General features: G+C 46.2%; 1 protein-coding gene across 3 annotated transcripts in view; it reads left to right on the top strand.

The window, feature by feature from the left end:
- The window catches only part of MRPS27 (mitochondrial ribosomal protein S27), a 133,210-nt gene that overhangs the window by 14,830 nt on the left and 96,231 nt on the right, over positions 1-22,149 (top strand). For 2 of the 3 annotated variants that reach the window (XM_068248287.1, XM_068248297.1), the window contains one exon: positions 20,387-20,457. In XM_068248287.1, the coding sequence (XP_068104388.1) occupies positions 20,387-20,457 (71 nt within the window). Of the gene's footprint in view, positions 1-7,963; positions 8,322-20,386; positions 20,458-22,149 lie in introns of those variants that run through there. The other variant, XM_068248305.1, reaches the window with a different exon arrangement.

Here is a 22,149-nt window from a genome sequence, read left to right as displayed (position 1 = left end):
CCCACCTGATGCACCCATTACCAGAGACACCCCCACACCTCCTTCCTCCTGGATTATTTTATCTCTCTGAGGCTCTGGTGGTGAGATCTCTGTGCACCTGAGTTACCAGCTCTGCCCACCGGCTGTACCCATTACCCGAGGCTTCTCTCCCCCTGCTGGATTCTTCTATCTCTCAGGGATTCTGGTGGTGAGATCTCTGTGCACCTGAGTTCCCAGCTCTGCCCACCGGCTGCACCCATTACCAGAGGCTCCTCCCCCTGCTGGATTCTTCTATCTCTCAGGGATCTGGTGGTGAGATCTCTGTGCACCTGAGTTCCCAGCTCTGCACACCTGCTCACAGGCGTAACAATAGGGCCTGCAGCCCCTGCCCCCTGGGCCCGCTCGGGGCAGTTTAGGGGGGCTGGAGGGGTTGCAGCATGAGGGGAAAGCCATGCTGCACTTCGGCGGGGAGGGGGGCGGTCCCCCCCCTCACCTCAGGCTCTCCCCTCTGCGCTCCCTTCCAGCATTAATACCATTGTCTGTGCAGAGGCAGGCAGCGGCAGATACATACCTTCCGTGCACTCCAGCATGGACGTTTCTCCCTCTAGTGTCTGACGCGACTTCCTGTTTATACAGGAAGTCGCGTCAGAGGCTAGAGAGCGAGGAATGTCTATGCTGGAGCGCCCGGAAGGTATGTATGTGCCGCTGCCTGCCTCTGCACAGACAATCGTATTGATGCTGGAGGGGAGAGCCAGAGTGCAGCATGGCTTTCCCCTCATGCTGTGACCCCTCCAGCCCCCCCCAAAATGGCCCCTGGGGGGGAAGGATCCCGCTCAGAATTTCTGCAGGGGGGCCCGGTGGGGCCTAGTTATGCCCCTGCACCTGCTGCAGCCATTACCAGAGGCTCCTCCCCCTGCTGGATTCTTCTATCTCTCAGGCACTCTGGTGGTGAGATATCTGTGCACCTGAGTTCCCAGCTCTGCACACCTGCTGCAGCTATTACCAGAGGCTCCCCTCCCCTGCTGGATTGGTGGAGGGGGTCCATACTTATATACTAGGAGACACTCAAAAGGTAGCCATACATCAAGTGATGACGGGCAGATTGAACAAACAGACAAATCTCTCTCTAATGAAATCGGATTACAGAAATTTCGGTATGTTGCCCATACACTGCAGGGCAATTCCCGTTTGAGTTTGGCCTAAAATCTTCTCGGGTATTGTCCAAGGCTGCCGCATCTGACTCCTTTTGTGTGTTTGTAATGTGTACATGTGCTGTTATGTGCGTTTATACACAACCTGTCCTGTGTTGCGGTGCATGTCCATCTTCTGTCTCTCTTCTATTACCTGCATACACGCCGCCAACGCATAGCTCACTGGTGCTTGATGTCACACACACCCCATGCTGGCAGCATGTCTGTGGCACATAGAAGAGCGTCGCAAGACACACGAACCAATGCGGGACAGGTAATGCTCATTACATACATACATACACAATGGCCTCATTTCACTAAGCTTTATGGAAAACTTTATTAAACATTTGATAATTTACCTCACGAGTAATATCTAATTTTGAATTCACTAAGGTGTTTCGATTTATCAAATGTTTTATTGATAAAATGTTCAATAAATCTATAACACCTTAGTGAATTCAAAATTAGATTTTACTCAAGAGGTAAATTATCAAATGTTTGATAAAGCTTAGTGAATTGAGGCCATTGTGGGAACAGCGCCAGGGGGTCTTATCGCGTGTGAAATTTGTTCCAATATCGGTTGCCTGTATCGGTGCGCACCTGATAAAGCAAGTTATCAGCTGGGCATTCACTTGACGACACACATTTTCAACCAATTATAATTGATTTGATCGGTCTATTGGCCGGCACGTCGACTGATGTATCGCCACCCTTATGCTGTGCTGGGAATACATGAGTCGATTCTGCGCCCGATCGTTTTGCCTGCTGTATTCTCTTATCTTCCGTTCATTTATCTTATCTTTTTTTAATTCACTTCAATGAGAAATCAAACGGCAAAACGATCAAACGGTGAATTGGACATGTCTGAAATTATCTATCGAGCCATCTTATCAGCTCAGGATCATGCCGTGTATTCCCAGCATCAAGGTGCGTACACGCACTACAGCCGCCAACGACAGGTCCGTCAGACCCTCCAGCTGGGCGGACTTTTAGCCAACAGTAGCACGTGTGTACGCGCTGTCGGCAGACTGATAAGGCTGTTTCTGAACGATCCGCTGAGCGGAGCGTTCAGAAACAGCCTTATCAGTCCGCCGACAGCGAGTACACATGCACTACTGTCGGCTGAACGTCCGCTCAGCGGGAGGGTCCTGCTGACTCATCGTTGCCAGTGGTAGTGCGTGTGTACGCACTTTCAGACACTTGTCTTCTTGTGGCTCTGTGTTAATGGTCTTATCACCTGGGGGATCTTTTCTGCCCAAAAGAATTCCTTGTACACTACCCTGGACTCAGAGAATAAATGCCATTCTGATTGTTGGTGCATTTGTCACCACAGGTATCATTGTTGATGCACTTGGGGCCTCATTTTTTGATCCACTCGTCACCTGGGGACATTTTTGATTCACTGGTCACCTTGGAGATCAGTGTTGATGCACCTGTCATCTGTGGGCTCATGATCACTTCATTTACCTGTGAAATTACTGTCTCTGCATTTAACATTTGGGATTCATGGATGTTGCATTCGTCATCCTGTTGGCAGATTAACGTGGCAGCTGGCTGTCACCCATAAGTAGTGGACCCCTTCATTACATTGCTGTGTTTTTCCCCAGTATCGGTATGCGACTATCCAACTTCCCAAAAGTAGAACAGCGGCGACCGACCGACCACAACCCCCCCACCCCCCGTGTGGAGAGGGCAGGTGCCGAAAGCCATTTCAACTCATCTAGCTGCCCGGGTCTGCAAACCAATGTGACCTGTGTAGACATAGCATGGTCTATATTTCATGAAGTAGAGAACTTGCTGCAGCTAGAGGTCACAGCAGTTTGGAGACCTGGGTGTTGGTCGCCGCTGACTTGGCGATGTAATTTCGCTAATTTTGTTTTTGAAATGAGTGCTTTGTCGCCCGTTTCAAAAAACTGTTGTGCAACCGATCAAGCTGCTTTGACACGACATATTGTGGCATGCGTGATAGATAAAGCAAACAATTTCCTTTCTGAAATTGGTCGCTTTGTTGCTTGGGCATGAACCTGGTGGCACCGATTTTCATTCAATTTTAATGATCGAATTGAGTAATCGATCGGCCGCCAAGTCGACTGATGTATGGCCACTACTTACCGACTGCTCCACGCCGATTCATTTAAATATCAAAGTTAATGTTAATGAATTTAGTGCATCGATTTTTTTTTTTTCTTCCCCCATCCAATTCCCTTCCAGGTGGACGTTAAACCGTTACAATTCTGCACTGAACAGCTGTAACGGTTTATGTAACAAATAATCTGATCACGGGGTTATCACGGCGGTCCTGAAGTGGTTAATAAAATGTACCAAGTTGGAAAGGTGTCAATGGTCACTTTTTATTTGTAATAAAAATTTTTTTTTTTTTAGTCTTTCACTTTACGCTGCTGAGGTGAAACCAAAAGCATTAGAATGCCCTGTGAATTCCTAATGTTAGTCATTGGAATTTTGGACCCTTTGCACACCTAGGGTACCAGAAAGTGTCACACTTGTGGCATCTGCGTACTCAGAAAAACTAGCATAATGTTTTTTGGGGGTGTCTTTTCACACTTGCCCATTCTGTGTGTGATAAATATAGCTTTAAAGTGAGTGTTTACCAATTTGAAAAATAAAAAAGTCGGATACTCACCTAAGGAGAAGTAAGGACTCGGTCCTAATGAGCCTTCCCTCTCCTCTCCCGGTGCCCGGTCCCGCGCAGGATCCCCCGTGGCAGTATTCGACCAGTTCGGTCAAATACTGCCACTTCCGCATGCCGAAGGGAGCTTTCGGAAGCCTTCGGGAGCACTCGGGCTCCTGAAGACGGTCCGCTCCATACTACGCATGCACGAGCGCCCTCTATGACGCACTCGCGCGTGCGTAGTATGGAGCGGCCCGTCTTCGGAAGCCCGAGTGCTCCCGAAGACCTCCGAAGTCCCTGCGGCGGACGCGAACAGGGGAGCCAGCGCAGCACCGAGGGCACCAGGAGAGGAGAGGGAAGGCTCATTAGGACCGAGCCTTCCCTCTCCTTAGGTGAGTATCCGACTTTTTTATTTTTAAACTAGTACCCATTGGCTTTAAATACCCACTTTGCCAATAAATTTATACAAAGTTTACAATTTATAGATATTTTTCACCCAGCATGATTAAATGTATAAAACAAAACTCCAAAACACATTGTGCTACATGTTGAGAGTACGGAGACATCCCAATGGTGTCACGTTTCTGCACTCAAGCTACGTACAGGGGTCCAAAGTCCTATGGGCAAGTATACTTTTTAGGGCTGCCCACAATGTAGGCCACCCTAAAATGCCATGGCAGTAAGAACACCCTCCAGATGACCCTAGTTTATTAATGAAACACCCCAGGGTATTCACTGAGGGCCATGGTGAGTAACCAAAATATTTTTTTTTTTTTTTTGTAAAACGTTCAATTTTTTCCCCACAGCATGCCAATTACTCACTTGTGCCTAAAACAAAACAATCTGACTTGTTCTCTAAATGCCCCTCTGTGAATACCAGATTGAACCCCAGTAAAAATGCTTGTCACGGCGTCTTCACTCAAATTTCAGCGTTTTCCAGTCCAGGTATAGCAAATGGTAGGAAATTGATTGGATTGAAGTGAAAACTATTCCCCGGTTGGTCATATGCAATTTTTTGCTAACATGAGCCAAGTGTTGTTTTGGAACTCCGAGGACGGTAAGCCACCGGTGGAGCCTTTCCTTATTCCTTGGAAACGTATGCATGATGATATTTGGGAACTTCTCTTTATTTCCACTCATGCTGGGACATCCTTTTATGAAACACTGTGGCATGATTTCTGTAAAAAAAAAATGATAATAAAAAAAAAAAAATTTGAAAACAGTACTTTCCCATAATGAACAGAATAAGTGAAGTGCATCCAAAAAAAGATTCACAGTGTATCATTTCTACCTTCTTTTTACATTTTGATTCCATATTCCCCAACCTTCCCCCCCAAAAAAGAGGGTGGGGTGAAACTTCAACCCTCCTCCCCTTCCACAAACACATGATCAGACTCAACAAAGGTACATTTGGAGAAAACTAGGCGCTCTATAACACAGGTACCGAATCCTGCAGCTATGCCCATTGAAGCACCTGTTGTAGAGCTTGTATGGAATGCTACCCACATGGCAGAGGACAACCGTATTTTAAAGTGCAGTTACAAAGTCTCATAAGACATGCAACTATTTTAGCCACTATGAGATACAACTGTAAACCCAGATATGCATTGTCTTCAACACGCTATATACTGCAAGCATTTGCTACAGTGGCAATTTCCTGGCACCCTCATTTTACAAAAGTGGAAATCAACACACAATTGGAAGGTAACATAAGTCTCATACTGAATACACATGGTTCATTCCCACATCGAATGCGCCGCTCGATTCCCGACAAATCGATTATTACCGAACATTTCCGAGCGCATTTCGATGATTTTTAGGTCGATCGCCATGTAAAGTATGGCAAATCAACCTAACGATCCATCGAAACGCGAATCGGACATGTCGGAAATAAACGAATCGATGGGAATCGAGCGGCGCATCAACGGGAATCGAGTGCGGGAACGCAACGTATGTATCCAGCATGAGATATGGAATCCACTAATCACCCCACATAACATTGCACCAAACACAACTATGGTAACAACGCCTACACTTCTAAGGGCCAGTGCACACCAAAAGCATTTGGGCGGCATAGCTAGCATAGTTGCCCCAGTATAGGGGGTTTAGTATCCCCAGTATGGCTAGTGTAGTTACCCCAGTATAGCTAGTATAGTGCCTCAGTATGGGTAGTATAGTGCCCCAGTATAGCTAGTATAGTGCCCCAGTATGGGTAGTATAGTGCCCCAGTATAGCTAGTATAGTGCCCCAGTATAGCTAGTATAGTGCCCCAGTATGGGTAGTATAGTGCCCCAGTATGGGTAGTATAGTGCCCCAGTATGGCTAGTATAGTGCCCCAGTATGGCTAGTATAGTGCCCCAGTATGGGTAGTATAGTGCCCCAGTATGGGTAGTATAGTGCCCCAGTATGGGTAGTATAGTGCCCCAGTATAGCTAGTATAGTGCCCCAGTATAGCTAGTATAGTGCCCCAATATAGCTAGTATAGTGCCCCAATATAGCTAGTATAGAGCACCGTATGGCTAGTATAGAGCACCGTATGGCTAGTATAGAGCCCAGTATGGCTAGTATAGTGCCCCAGTATAGCTAGTATTGTGCCCCAGTATAGCTAGTATTGTGCCCCAGTATAGCTAGTATTGTGCCCCAGTATAGCTAGTATTGTGCCCCAGTATAGCTAGTATAGAGGCCAGTATGGCTAGTATAGAGCCCAGTATGGCTAGTATAGAGCCCAGTATGGCTAGTATAGAGCCCAGTATGGCTAGTATAGTGCCCCAATATGGGTAGTATAGTGCCCCAGTATAGCTAGTATAGTGCCCCAGTATGGGTAGTATAGCGCCCCAGTATGGCTAGTATAGTGCCCCAGTATGGCTAGTATAGTGCCCCAGTATGGGTAGTATAGTACCCCAGTATGGGTAGTATAGTGCCCCAGTATGGGTAGTATAGTGCCCCAGTATAGCTAGTATAGTGCCCCAGTATAGCTAGTATAGTGCCCCAGTATAGCTAGTATAGTGCCCCAGTATAGCTAGTATAGTGCCCCAATATAGCTAGTATAGAGCACCGTATGGCTAGTATAGAGCCCAGTATGGCTAGTATAGAGCCCAGTATGGCTAGTATAGTGCCCCAGTATAGCTAGTATTGTGCCCCAGTATAGCTAGTATTGTGCCCCAGTATAGCTAGTATTGTGCCCCAGTATAGCTAGTATAGAGGCCAGTATGGCTAGTATAGAGCCCAGTATGGCTAGTATAGTGCCCAGTATAGCTAGTATAGAGCTCAGTATAGTTAGTATAGTACCCAGCATAGCTGTCCCCCCCCCCCCCGCTGTTATCTTAGCTGGCGGCCGCTTCCTGTCTTATATTCTCCTCTCCTGCGTGCTATTTGGATTCACAGCAGCGCGTCCTGCGGCTGCTGTGATGAGGCAGAACAGGAGAGCGGCTTCCTGTAGCGGTGATGTGTATCACCGTTAACGGGAATCGCTTTCCTGCTTCCTGGCTCATCACAGCAGCCGTGGGGCGCGCTGCTGTGAATCCAAATAGCACGCAGGAGAGGAGAATATAAGGAAGCGGTCGCCAGCTAAGGTAACAGCAGAGGCGGCAGCAGGGGCAAGAGGATCGGTGATTGGGGACCCCCGCTCTACTGCACACTACACCATGTGCCACTGCATACCACAGACTCGCCGGGGGGGGGGGGGGGGGGGGGATGAAATTGCGTTTATCTCCTGTGATATGCAGCACAGTGTTCAACAAAGAGCAGTCAGAATGTCTCAATTTCTTTCTAACACTCATGGCTACAATCATACACTAACCAGCATAGGGGGGAAAACAAAGTATAACAAATAACATGTCCATTACATTACCTCCTGCTAGACTCACTCTTGTCCTCTCTCCTTTGGTCTCATGTCTGTTAGGCTCCCTGTAGTGCTGTCAGCATGGCTCTTTGATGGGTTCCTGATTGCAGACACTTCTCATCCTTCCAATCTGGTCTCTGTACTGTGCAGGGGGAGGGAAATCTTTCCTCTGTGCTCCGAGGGGTGTGCAGGTCTGTCACCAGTGTCTGCTGGGCTTTCTCTTCCTCCAGTGTGTAATCTGATGTCCCTCCTCGTTCTCTCTCCCTCCTCTCCACTCCACTCCTATCGTCTCCTCTCCTGGCTTATCCAGCCTCCCCACTCTCCAGCTGTCAGTTCGCCCCCCTCTGCTGTGCCTCTCTCACTTTCCTTTTGATGTCCCTCCTCCTTCTCACGGACACCAAGGCTCTCTCCCTCCTCTCCTGTCCTGTGTTATCTGGCCTCTCTGCACTGCGTGCTTGCTTCTTACCTCCCTCAGCTGCAGCTGTCCTGTCAGGATGGTGGTTCTCTTCACTGTGCGCCTCTTGATGACGCACAGTGTAAACAACAAAGGCAGCAGGAACTCTCGCGCGAGGGATTGACTTGTAGGACGGATTTTGCATAAGCAAGACAGTGTCCCAGAGATCTTTGCGAACTTGCCCGGCAGTTACCACGTGACTTGCCGCGGCAACAATGTCACAAAGGGGTGAGGCTTACAGATTTATTATATATTATAGAGTTTATTACATGTTTTTGTACATTTGTTGCACTGTTTTTGTCTGCAACTTCTAAAATGGATTTCAATGCTCTGTTTTCTTATTCTGAGTTCAGTTCCTCTTTAAGTGTATCCTGTCATCCCTTTAGATTTTCTGCAGCCACCAGGGGGAGCTCTTCTGTATACCAGAATACACATTTTCACATCTAAAGGGATGCAGAAAAGCCCTCAAAATTGTCACCTTCCTCTGTTCTGATACAGTGAAAGACCCACCCAATCACATCAAAAAGCGTGAGAAGCAGGGCTGTGTGGCTCCCTAAAGGCTGTCTGGCAAACCTACCTCAATAGAGAGAGAAAAAGCTATCAGCCGCTGTGAGCTGAAGAAAAATACACTTTTGCCCGGTAAACCAAATGCAGGAATCTTTGTGAATTGCAATTTCTTGAGGCAATTGCCACTCAAGTCGGTAATTTACCTCACTAGTCGGTGATATTAATTTTCTGTGCAGTAATCAGTTTAGTGAATTGTAATTTGGGAAGGTGAACAGTAAAATCAGCTGTTTTCAGCATTACCGAATGCGGTAATGCTTTGTGAATAGAGCCCACTGTAGGTGGAAGGTATAGCTCTAATAGAGTGATTAAGGTGAGCCAGCCAAGGGAAGCACATCTCAGATTCCCGGACACACTGCGCTGGAGTACAACAGTATTTAGGCAAGTTGTGTTCAGGTTCCTACTGCATTTCAAGTGCTGATGACATTTCAGACAAAACCACTCTGAAGGGATGTACTGGGGGAATAATTACAAAACAAAGGACTAAAACAAAACTTTTGTTGTAGCAACATTAAAAAGGCTGCAATAGACTGATGAATGAAGTGAGAAGACACGTGAGGATCAATGTATTTGTTACGGCCAGAACCCGTAGTGTGGCCACTTCGCGTTCTGGCCAGCCACTTCGGGTTCTGGCCGGCCAATGTGCGAAGTGGCCGCAGCGCAGCGGCCAATGTTAGAAATGTTATGTTTATGCCGTCTCGCTGCGGCCAAATTGATGACAACCTTGCTTAATTTAATTCAATATAGCCGGCGGCAATGTAATAGATGAAGCCGCCGGCTTTCGCACTGCCTCCTCTCCTCCTCCCCCCGCCTCTCTCCTCTCCCCGCCTCCCATACAATAAAAAGTAGCAGCCGGCGGGGACACGCAGCCGGAGAGTCATTCGTCACGGCAGGGGCAGCAGAGCGGGGAGGCTGCAGACATTGCTTCTGCCAGCACCCGCTCTGCAGGAATGGCAGGATTTCCCGGCTGCTACTTTTTATTGTATGGGAGGCGGGGAGAGGAGAGAGGCGGGGGAGGAGGAGAGAGGCAGTGCGAAAGCCGGCGGCTTCATCTATTACATTGCCGCCGGCTATATTTCATTAAATTGAGCAAGGTTGTCATCAATTTGGCCGCAGCGAGACGGCATAAACATAACATTTCTAACATTGGCCGCTGCCCTGCGGCCACTTTGCACATTGGCCGGCCAGAACCCGAAGTGGCTGGCCAGAACGCGAAGTGGCCACACTTCGGGTTCTGGCCGTAACATATCCACTAATCAGTCAGGCTGGAGATGGCAGATGTGTGTTGTGAGGAGCTGCTTATAAGTAGCTAGCCATGCAGGGGGGTGGACACATTATGCTTTGAGAGTTTTTTTTTCTAGTAAGGGAACAGGACAACTTCTCTACATGGAAGGGACAATGGACCATCAAATCTTGGGTGAAGCACCTCTTTCCTTCAGCCAAGGCACTGAAAATGGGTCACGGTTGGGTATTCCAGCATGACAATGACCCAAAACACATGACCAAGGCAACAAAGGAGTGACTCAAGGATAAGCACATGAAGGTCCTGGAGCCAGTCTCCAGACCTTAATCCAAAAGTAAATCTGTGGAGGAGGTTGAAGGTTCAAGTTGCCATCAGATTCGAAAACCTTACTGACAGAGGATTTTCACAGAGGAGTGGGGCAAACTCCCTCTTGAGATGTGTGCAAACCTGGTAGTCAACGGTAGTGCCTCCCCTTTGGCGTGCCATAGATGAATTAAATTTATTCAATTTTATGAGCCGTTTCAATGCACGGGGAATTTTCCTGTGCGCTTTCCACTATGTTTTTGGCCAGGCACATTATGGTGGAGGCAGGCGCAACACGCAGGCACCAGTGTGATTGGCTGGTGTGCGTGTACATAGGGTAGGATGGCAGCATCCAGTCTCCAGTCACGCCCCCTCGAGAAAGCCGGAAGTTGACGGTGAAACATGTCGCGTCATATCGGCGTGTCTGACACCTGACCCCGTTGTTGCGGTTTGCCGCCCCCCTCCCCACTGGGCACCTGCGCTTCCATCTAGGTTACACCGAGGCTCCTCTGATGCGCTCGGTAGTCACCCAGCACCAGGACCCAAGTGCATGACAGCGCTGCCTCCCTCCAGAGACTTACGCTGCGGGATCTGGGACCGCTCTACCGACCACCTGTATACCCTCTGGTGCCCTCACCACCGAATTGGATCCTGCTACAGCACAACATCATAGCACCACGGCAGATTGACTGTACGCGGAATCATCAGAAGCTGTACAGTATATGGGCTTTTCATGATTATAATCAGGACTGTATTCAAGCTCCATATTTTGCACACATTCTATCCAGGCGAACTGCTACATGTACTGTTGCTTGCCTTGCCTATCACTGCATTACATGCTTTGCTGGCTCTTGATTGCACAAACTTAGGCCTGGTGCATCCTGCTGCTGTATATCTGCTTGCTTATTAGAGCCTGGCAACTTATGGCATGTTCTCAACTGCTGCATATGTTGCACCATTCACTGTGATCCATCTGGATGTTATTCATGGGACTGTTATGCTGACAATAACCATCATTGAGTGTTGAGACAAATATAGGCCAGTTCCAGGCCTCTATGGCAGAACTTCATTTCAGTTGCTAATGATCTGGGCCCTGGATCACACTAGGTGATCAGCGTTAGGGTTGCATGGTGGCGTGCGTGAGTGGTTTCAGTGGGGTGGGCGGCCGCTCCATACGGGGTTTACTTTTAATGATTACTCTCCTGTTTATAGATTAATAAAATAAATGTTGATACTTTTGTAAATTGTTGTTGTTAACCTCCCTAGCGGTATGGAGAGAAATGTCCGTCCATAAAAACATGCTGTGAACAGTATAAATGTGCATACACATCAATACTCTCCTGCACTGTACACTAGACCCTTGCTTGACACATTTTGGCAAGTTATAGGGAAAAAAAAGTTTTAAAAATAAATTTTATCATTTTTTGCACAGAAATCCTGGGAAAAACGCCAGGGAGGTTAAAGGTAAATAAGTGTTAAACGAATTCTTATTGCATACACCTTGTTTCATCTCTTCTTCTAAACAATACGTAGTCAACGACAAGAAATGCCTGACCTCTGTAATTGTCAACGAGGGTTTTGCTATCAAGTTCTAAGCCATCTTTTGGTAGGGGATTAGATACTTATTTCACTAATTGCCATGCACATCAGGGTCTGTCTTCTAGGCACTGGGTTTTTTGAGGGTTCTTTTTTGTTGTTCTGTCTCTTGCAGCTACCGTAGACCTACTATTACTGTTGTAGACTGGTCATTTCTTTGTCAGAGGTCAAATGAGCAAAACTGGCATGAGATGTAATAATTCTTTCCCTCAGTATAAGCATGTACACACATTTTAGTAGCTTTGTGTGAAAGAAAGGGACAAATCCTGGAGATATTTATGAAATGTAAGTAGCAGGAGGTAGTTATTGTGTTAATATGTGGCTTAAAGGGAAGGTTCAGGGACACCTTGCAAAAAATAAAAATCGATATCCACTTACCTGGGGCTTCCTCCAGCCCGTGGCAGGCAGGAGGTGCCCTCGCCGCCGCTCCAGAGGCTTCCGGTCGTCTTCGGTGGCCGACCCGACCTGGCCAGGCCGGCTGCCAGGTCGGGCTCTTCTGCGCTCCAAGGACGGGCTCTTCTGCGTCCCACACCGGCGCGCTGACGTCATCGGACGTCCGGCAGGCTGTACTGCGCAGGCGCAGTAGTTCTGCGCCTGCGCAATACAGCCCGGCGACCGAGGACGACCGGAAGCCTCTGGAGCGGCGGCGAGGGCACCTCCTGCCTGCCACGGGCTGGAGGAAGCCCCAGGTAAGTGGATATGGATTTTTATTTTTTGCAAGGTGTCCCTGAACCTTCCCTTTAAAGGAGAGCTCGTAGTCCAAAGTTACTCCCAGATAGCCAACTTTAGGAGTTGAGGTTATTGGGGTATTTTTTACATTAACCAGCTGAGCGGTTTGGACGAGCTCAGCTCGTCCAACACCGCCAGCGGCTGCCGCTCAGGCCCTGCTGGGCCGATTTTAATGAAATAAAAAGCAGCACACGCAGCCGGCACTTTGCCAGCCGCGTGTGCTGCCTGATCGCCGCCGCTCTGCGGCGATTCGCCGCGAGCAGCGGCGAAAGAGGGTCCCCCCAGCCGCCTGAGCCCAGCGTAGCCGGAACAAAAAGTTCCGGCCAGCGCTAAGGGCTGGATCGGAGGCGGCTGACGTCAGGACGTCGGCTGACGTCGATGACGTCACTCCGCTCGTCGCTATGGCGACGATATAAGCAAAACAAGGAAGGCCGCTCATTGCGGCCTTCCTTGTTTATTCTGGGCGCCGGAGGCGATCGGAAGATCGCCTCCGGAGCGCCCTCTAGTGGGCTTTCATGCAGCCAACTTTCAGTTGGCTGCATGAAATAGTGTTTTTTTTATTTAAAAAAAACCCTCCCGCAGCCACCCTGGCGATTTAATCAGAACGCCAGGGTGGTTAATGGTAATTATAGGTGATGGAGAAGAATGAGGGGGTGGAAATATTTACATTGAGCTTGTTTTTAACTGTAGTTTGTTGCTTGACCACCAGGTGTCAGTGTCTAGCTTATTTTTAAATGTAGAAGTTACGAAAACCAGCTAGAGTTTGCTGTATAGCAACCTTAACCCATTCAGGTTCCGTGGTTTTCACGTGATAAATGTTCACCTCCCATTCATTAGCCTATAACTTTATCACTACTTATCACAATGAACTGATCTATATCTTGTTTTTTCCGCCACCAATTAGGCTTTCTTTGGGGGGTACATTTTGCTAAGAGCCACTTTACTGTAAACGCATTTTAACAGGAAGAATAAGAAAAAAATGGAAAAATTCATTATTTCTCAGTTTTCAGCCATTATAGTTTTAAAATAATACATGCCTCCATAATTAAAACTCACGTATTGTATTTGCCCATATGTCCCGGTTATTACACCGTTAAAATTATGTCCCTATCACAATGTATGGCGACAATATTTTATTTGGAAATAAAGGTGCATTTTTTCCATTTTTGCATCTATCACTATTAACAAGTTTAAAATAAAAAAAAATAGAAATATTTCATCTTTACATTGATATTTAAAAAGATAAGACCCTTAGGTAAATATTTACATGTTTTTTTTTTTTTTTGTAATGTTTTTTTTTTATAGTAAACATTTTATTTGGGTAGTTTTGGGAGGGTGGGAGGTAAACAATAGATTTATAATGTAAATGTGTGTTCATTTTAATTTATTTTTACTTTCAGTTGTAGTATTACTTTTTGGCCACAAGATGGCGGCCATGAGTTTGTTTACATGACGTCACTCTAAGCGTAACACACGCTTAGAGTGACGCATCGGGGAGGGAACGGCCAGAAAAGGCGCAGCTTCCGAGAGAAGCTGTCGCTTTTTCAGCGGGGGAGAGGAATCAGTGATCGTGCACCATAGCCCGATACATTGATTCCCTGGCTACCGAATCCATGGCCGGGAGTGCGCGTGCACGTGCGGGATCGGCCGCGGGAGCGCGCGGTAGCGCGCATGGTTCCTGGACGTAGTTTCTACGTCCAGGAACCAAAATAGGTTAAAGGGATACTGTAGGGGGTCGGGGGAAAATGAGTTGAACTTACCTGGGGCTTCTAATGGTCCCCCGCAGACATCCTGTGCCCGTGCAGCCACTCACCGATGCTCCGGCCCCGCCTCCGGTTCACTTCTGGAATTTCAGACTTTAAAGTTTGAAAACCACTGCGCCTGCGTTGCCATGTCCTCACTCCCGCTGATGTCACCAGAAGCGTTCTGTGCAGTCGCAGACCATACTGGGCCTGTGCAGTATGCTCCTGGTGACATCAGCGGGATCGAGGACACAGCAACGCAGGCGCAGTGGTTTTTAGACTTTAAAGTCTGAAATTCCAGAAGTGAACTGGAGGTGGGCCAGAGCATCGGTGAGTGGCTGCGCGGGCACAGGATGTCTGCAGGGGACCATTAGAAGCGCCGGGTAAGTTCAACTCATTTTCCCCTGCCCCCCCCCTACAGTGTCCCTTTAAAGAAAACCTGTAACTAAAAAAAGGGTAAGCCTCTGGATCCGCCGAACAGTGGTAAGGTAAATATTTACCTATAGCGATCCAGTAGCGGCGCTTCTTTCAGGCTAAGGCGGAAATAGTCGAGCTTGATCGTATGCGCTCTACTGCGCAGTTTCAAGTCTTTTGCACCTGCGCAGTAGAGCGGATCGATTGTCTGTCTATTTACAGTGGTTTGCAAAAGTATTCGGCCCCCTAGAAGTTTTCCACATTTTGTCATATTACTGCCACAAACATGAATCAATTTTATTAGAATTCTATGTGAAAGACCAATACAAAGTGGTGTACATTTGAGAAGTGGAACGAAAATCATACATGATTCCAAACATTTTTTACAAATAAATAACTGCAAAGTGGGGCGTGCGTAATTATTCAGCCCCCTTTGGTCTGAGTGCAGTCAGTTGCCCATAGACATTGCCTGATTAGTGCTAATGACTAAATAGAGTGCACCTGTGTGTAATCTAATGTCAGTACAAATACACCCTCTTCCCCCACTGCAACCACTCTGTAACCCGGCCACAATAAAGAGATTTTATGCAGCAGTGCCCGCTTCTCTCTTTTCTTCAAGACGCTTCTGAATATCGGTGCACGTTGCAGGTAAGCCCATCTGTGGCCGTTCCATCCCTGCCGCATACTGGTGCCAGTTTTTTCTGTTTTCTTTTCTCAAGAATATTGTCAGTACAAATACAGCTGCTCTGTGATGGCCTCAGAGGTTGTCTAGGAGAATATTGGGAGCAACAACACTATGAAGTCCAAAGAACACACCAGACAGGTCAGGGATAAAGTTATTGAGAAATTTAAAGCAGGCTTAGGCTACAAAAAGATTTCCAAAGCCTTGAACATCCCATGGAGCACTGCTTAAGCGATCATTCAGAAATGGAGGGAGTATGGCACAACTGTAAACTTACCAAGACAAGGCCGTCCACCTAAACTCACAGGCCAAACAAGGAGAGGGCTGATCAGAAATGCAGTCAAGAGGCCCATGGTGACTCTGGGCGAGCTGCAGAGATCTACAGCTCAGGTGGGGGAATCTGTCCATAGGACAACTATTAGTCATGCACTGCACAAAGTTGGCCTTTATAGAAGAGTGGCAAGAAGAAAGCCATTGTTAACAGAAAAGCATAAGAAGTCCCATTTGCACTTTGCCACAAGCCTTGTGGGGGACACAGCAAACATGTGGAAGAAGGTGCTCTGGTCAGATGAGACCAAAATGGAACTTTTTGGCCAAAATTCTATGTGTGGCGGAAAACTAACACCGCACATCACTCTGAACACACCATCCCCACTGTCAAATATGGTGGTGGCAGCATCATGCTCTGGGGGTGCTTCTCTTCAGCAGGGACAGGGAAGCTGGTCAGAGTTGATGGGAAGATGGATGGAGCCAAATACAGGGCAATCTTGGAAGAAAACCTCTTGGAGTCTGCAAAAGACTTGAGACTGGGGCGGAGGTTCACCTTTCAGCAGGACAATGACCCTAAACATAAAGCCAGGGCAACAATGAGATGGTTTAAAACAAATTGTATCCATGTGTTAGAATGGCCCAGTAAAAGTCCAGATCTAAATCCAATCGAGAATCTGTGGCAAGATCTGAAAACTGCTGTTTACAAACGCTGTCCATCTAATCTGACTGAGCTGGAGCTGTTTTGCAAAGAAGAATGGGCAAGGATTTCAGTCTCTAGATGTGCAAAGCTGGTAGAGACATACCCTAAAAGACTGGCAGCTGTAATTGCAGCAATAGGTGGTTCTACAGAGTATTGACTCAGGGGGCCGAATAATTACGCACACCCCACTTTGCAGTTATTTTTTTTAAATGTTTGGAATCATGTATGATTTCCGTTCCACTTCTCACATGTACACCACTTTATGTTGGTCTTTCACGTGGAATTCCAATAAAATTGATTCATGTTTGTGGCAGTAATATGACAAAATGTGGAAAACTTCAAAGGGGCTGAATACTTTTGCAAACCACTGTATAATAGAGCTAAAATCTTTCCATCCTTGCCATTTAGCTTCCCTTATTGCTTTACATAGAAGGTGGTCAAATTACAGAAAGTGAATTAGGAAAGGAAGCCAGCTGGACTAATGTTGCTGGTAATTTACAGCTCTCCATACTTAATAAGAAGGTTGGTGAACAGAGTTATTTCCTTTGCAACTCTGCTCTCAATTTTCCTGGCTTTATTTGCCCTTAAATTATAGGGGTGACTTGTGTGCCAGGAGCGTCCTGCACAAGCGCGTCTCCTATTGCGCCTGCGCAGGATGCTCCCGGCAACAGGGGTGTGATCAAGGTTGCACATGGCCACAGCGGCGCACTGGCCAGTCGCTGAAAAACGAAACTAAGCCGCAATGGGGGACTGGAGGATTTTTGATGGCGCAGGCACACGGCGGCTGCAGGCGGCTGATAGAAGCCCCAGGTAGTTGAAACTCTGTTTTTCATTCAGTTTAGGTTCCCTTTAAAGAGACTCTGTAACAAAAAAAACCCTCTGGGGATAATTACCTCGGGAGGGGGAAGCCTCAAGGTTCCAGTGAGGCTTCCTTGTCCTCTGTAGCTTGGGGGATACCAGCGCTGGCTCCCCCAAAGCCTCTTTGACAAAGCTGACAAGCGACAGGCAATATTTACCTACCGTGATCCTGCACAGGCGCAGTAGCGGCCGGCTAAGGGCAGTGAGAAGGGGAGCAGTTAACTTCCCCTTAGCTCCTCTTCCAACATGGCAGCTCCTACAGCTTTTTAAAACCAGGAGAAATGGCAGGCAAAAAAAATAGAATAATCCAGGACACTGCTGCAGATTGCAATTAATATACATTGGATGATGCATAGTGTCTATCACTGATTTTAGATTTTGTTTAGTATTTGCTGCTGTCCAACTTCTTGGATGTGAATGCCCAAGTATAACACTGACCTCTTCTGCTATACAGAGTATATGCAGTAGTCTTGTCCCTTACAGTGGACCTGAACTCTTGCATAGGACAGAAGGAAAACATAGAGAAATGCACCCTGTATGTATTTAGAGCGTTTAGCCTGTTTAATTCACCCTTATTTGTGTCTAATCACAAGTTGTAATTTGAGCTCTCCCTGAGTCACATGACTGTCAATGGCAGAGATGGCAGATAAGCCCATTTGAAAGCACAAGCTGTTAAAGAGGAGCTGTCAGCCATACTATCTTAGAAAAAAAAACCCACATATATAAGTAGATAAATACTTGCTCTACTTACATATGTATAGAACTGTTCACATTTAGATTTTAGTGATTTTTCTACAGTAAAAAAAGAGAGAAAATCCTTCTTAGCATTTCCCATTTTAACTGTGGCTATTTTGAAGCCAATCCTGATGTCATTTCCTCCCTTGCCCTCCTCTGCCTGATTGTGTGTGCATTGCCTGCCCTCCACTACAGAAAGTGCATTGTCTCAGCATGAGAAATATTGGCGATTGGTTAAATCTGAGGGGAAATTGGAGAATCTAAAAAGGACAACCCAGCATGCCCTGCAACTTCCTTTGTGCATACCAAATAAGAGTCGGGTAAACTGGGGAATGATCATTTATCAACAAGAAAAGTAATAGTAATTTTAACTTTTGGATTGCCTGGTTAGCATCCTTTATTACTTGTTTACTAGATAAAAACAAAGAATTAATTTTTGATTATATGCCCAACACTTAGGCTTTAACAAAATGTCTGCTTCCATGAATAAGGAAGTAGAAACTCTGCAGATGTATTTTAGGATTTGTATCAGCTGTAACAGAGAAATGTTTTTTTGTTTAAATGTTATTATCCTGTTACGTATCTTTTAGAGGTGAAACTAAGGACTTTATGAGTTCAGGTCCGTTGTAACCGTCTCTGAGTGGCTAACAATCTAATACCTACAATAGTCTAGGGCAACGCTGGGCAAACTATGGCCCACGTGCGCTGTTACAATTCCTCTTCTCTCTCCCCCCCCCCCCTTCAGAGTTGCGAGTGGGTGGCAGGGGATTTGAAACTCACCTCGACAACTGATTCCCTCGTCGCCTCTCCATGGCAACAGGACATCACATGACGTGACGTCAGGATGTGCCAGCGTATTACACGCTATCCACTATGCCACCATGTTGCCTAGAAGATGTCTGTAGCATAGTAACGGGACAAATAGCCTTGCAAATGAAGGCAGACACAGATGGTGTGGCCAAAGCTGAACTAATTACAATAACATGTTGACAGGTAGAAGCAGAGACCAATCTCTGTGCAAAAGGGAAAGAGGTCAGACATTGGCCACGCTGTGCAGAGGACCACACGAGATCCCAGCAGGTTCAGGGACTTCCATACTCTTATTGCCCATCATTCATGGTGAGGCAGATGTCTGCTCTAATAAGCCTACATGACCAACCTTACAGAGTTGTCTCTTAACCTAATTAGGGGGTCATTACCTTTGTTGTAGAAGGGACAGATGGGTGTAATCGGTATAAGTTATGGAGGGGATTTCTACTTCCTGCTCATAGTCCATCTGTCACACTCCAATGTTCACTCACTGCAGCAGGAACACCAGCCCAGACTGTGTGCTTGTTCCTGTATAGCTAGCCCATGTATGAGGGCACCTTTCTTCTGAACCAATACAAATACGTATTGCTGCTAAGCATTTAAGTACAACTCAATATTTATAAAGCAGAGCAGTATTTCCCTGTGCTGCAGACAGTGCAGTGTGCGTTGGACATCTGTGCAGCACTGACTAGAGGAAATCCATGTAAGCCTGATAGAATATGTAAATGCTGAACACACATGCTTGGCCAGAATTCTGTCAGACCTGGTGACTATTTGCGTGGAGTTTGCATGTCTCGACATTCATGCCCGGATGTGATTCTTTTTGTTATGTGGGGGGGGGGGGGTTCTGCCCAATTGGGAGGCTTTACTTGTAAGAATTTTGGTTACATTTAATGGGCTACTCAAAGGTTTAACTACCTCCTTACTCTTTACACTGTCCCCACCCCTCTCTTCCTACCCTACAATGCTAGGCTCCCACTGTCTATTTATCCTAACATATCCACAGATTGAGACTTTACCCTCCTGCCTCCCCACAGATCCTAGTTTTAAATCTCTCCTCAAACCGTTTAACCATCTTCTCTCCCAATTCAGTTGCACCATCCCCATTTAGGTGCAGCCCATCCCTACTTTAGATCCTATAGCCAACTGCAAAGTCTGCCCAGTTTTCCAGGAACCCAAACCACTCCTTCCTGCACCAATTTCTCAGCCACTTATTTAACTCCCTAAGCTCCCTCTGTCTCCTAGGTGTTTCCTATATTCACTTTACTCCCATAATGGTTAAATAAGAATATCTGAAACAACATTTTGAGGAATCTACCTTTTTTATGTATTTATTAAAATTAATTTAATTCGTCTCCCACAGCACTTTTCTTATGATGTATCACTTCGATCTATACTGTAAAGCGTTTATAGGCCTCTCTGGCTCATTAATAGGTTATATGGTACCCTATTTCTAAAAGTCTCTATGGACCCACAGTGGCACAGGTTGGCCACTGGGTATATCTTTCTAATGTACCAACATCTGGCTGTGTTTTGGATGTATGATGTATCCTTATGCTTGTCTGTCTTATGTATTGTTCTTTCAAAAACTTTAAAAATCTTTTAAAAAAAATAATAATAATTTAATTCAATTTTTTTTCTTCACAGCTCAGCTGGCAAAGCAAATGGAAAAGAACTATGAAAGGAAGCTTCCAGTGAGCTCTCTTGCCATAGCGCAGGTGAGGACATTTTACTAAATGGTTGGTTTATAACCCATTAAATGTGTCTAAGCTGACCTGTATGGATTTATTATTGAAATATATGCATGGATCTGCAATTATTCACGGAGTTGAAAACAATCAAGTGGGACCTATTTTTTTTTTTCCGTCAATCAAGTGTTTATTGGGATTAACAACCCTACAATAAAAAGTATACGGAAGATTACAACAGTGTACAATAAGCATTTCCAGATAATACATTTTATAAAATTCAGAATTTATTAAAAAAAAAATTTTTTTTTAAATAAATTCAAGTATCGGATACGATATATCATGGTAGAGTGGTATAGATTATAAGGAGTCAAGGAAAGGGATTAAGTAAGGTGTTTCACTTAATACACTTAAAGGACTTACGAGCCGAAATGTAGAAAAAAGTTTACTTGCATGAAATTTGAAGGCACGGAGGACGCCGTCCGCGCCCTCCGTGCACTTCTGCTGGGTCCCCGCTGCTGAATTCCCCCTTCCCCCCCCCCCCCCGGGCCGGCTCCCGACCCCACAGCCTGGGTCGGGCTCTCCTGCCTCCACAAAAATGGTCACCGGAGGTTGCCGCTGCTGCGCAGTCCGCACAGACGCGAATGCGGACTGCGCAGCCGCGTCAACCTCCGGCAGCCATTTTTGTGGAGGCCGGAGAGCCCGGGCTGGGGGGTTCGGAGCCGGCTCGGGGGGAATTAAGCAGCGGGGTAGCGGAACTGCACAGAGGGCGCGGATGGCGTCCTTCGTGTCTTCAAAAATCATGCAGGTAAAAACATTTTTTTTCTAAATTTCGGCTCATAAGTCCTTTAAAACATACGTTTATCTATCCAATGATCCCAGACTTTGTTAAATTTGCCTGGACAGTTTCGGTGAGCATATATAATTTTTTTATACGGGAGGGATTGTTTAACTTTAGTTTTCCAGATTTCTAATGAGGGAGGAATATGAGAGAGCCATCTAAAGGTTACACATTGTTTGGCCAGAAATAAAGTTTCAGTTATCAGGACTTTGTCAAATTTTGAAGTATCTTCATCTAAAAGATTAAGCAAGCAAGTTTTTATGTCTAAGGAGACAGGAGAGCCCATCAAATCATGTAAAAAGTCAGTAACCTGTTTCACAAAATCTACAACAGGTGGCCACTGCCAGATGAGATGTATAAAGGAAGGGTTAGAGGCGAAACATTTAGGGCATAATTTAGAAGTAGAAGGGGAGTATCTAGCAATACGAGCTGGTGTGAGGTAGCTCTGATGCAGAGTATATAATTGCGTAAGTCTATCTTTTAAACAGGGGGAGACACGTTCAGGGGAGGATAGCTAGTCATCCCATTCCTCCTCATCAAGTTGTTCCTCTAAAGCAGTCCATTTTACCATAGCTTTTTCGGTTGTGGGTGCAGCATATGGTTCTAATAGAATCCGGTAAATCTAACCAATATGGTGTTTAATTCTTCCATAATCGAGGAGACTCTAGTAAGGGGGTAAACCAGCTGGAAATTGGGCTTGTAGAGCATGACATAATTGAATGTACATCAAATGATGAATAGGCAGCAATGAAGAGTGATTCTAAAGAGTAGAAAAAGGAATAATATTAGAAGCATGTCATATTTGACCCAAATATACTATACCTATATCAGACCATACATTGGTGTTTTCAAGTTTGCCAATTCGGTAAGAAGAGAATTGT

The sequence above is a fragment of the Hyperolius riggenbachi genome, chromosome 1 (assembly GCF_040937935.1).
Source record: "Hyperolius riggenbachi isolate aHypRig1 chromosome 1, aHypRig1.pri, whole genome shotgun sequence".
NCBI classification, from domain to species: domain Eukaryota; kingdom Metazoa; phylum Chordata; class Amphibia; order Anura; family Hyperoliidae; genus Hyperolius; species Hyperolius riggenbachi.
Note: the sequence above shows the minus strand (reverse complement) of the source record. Positions and strands in the feature narration are given on the sequence as shown.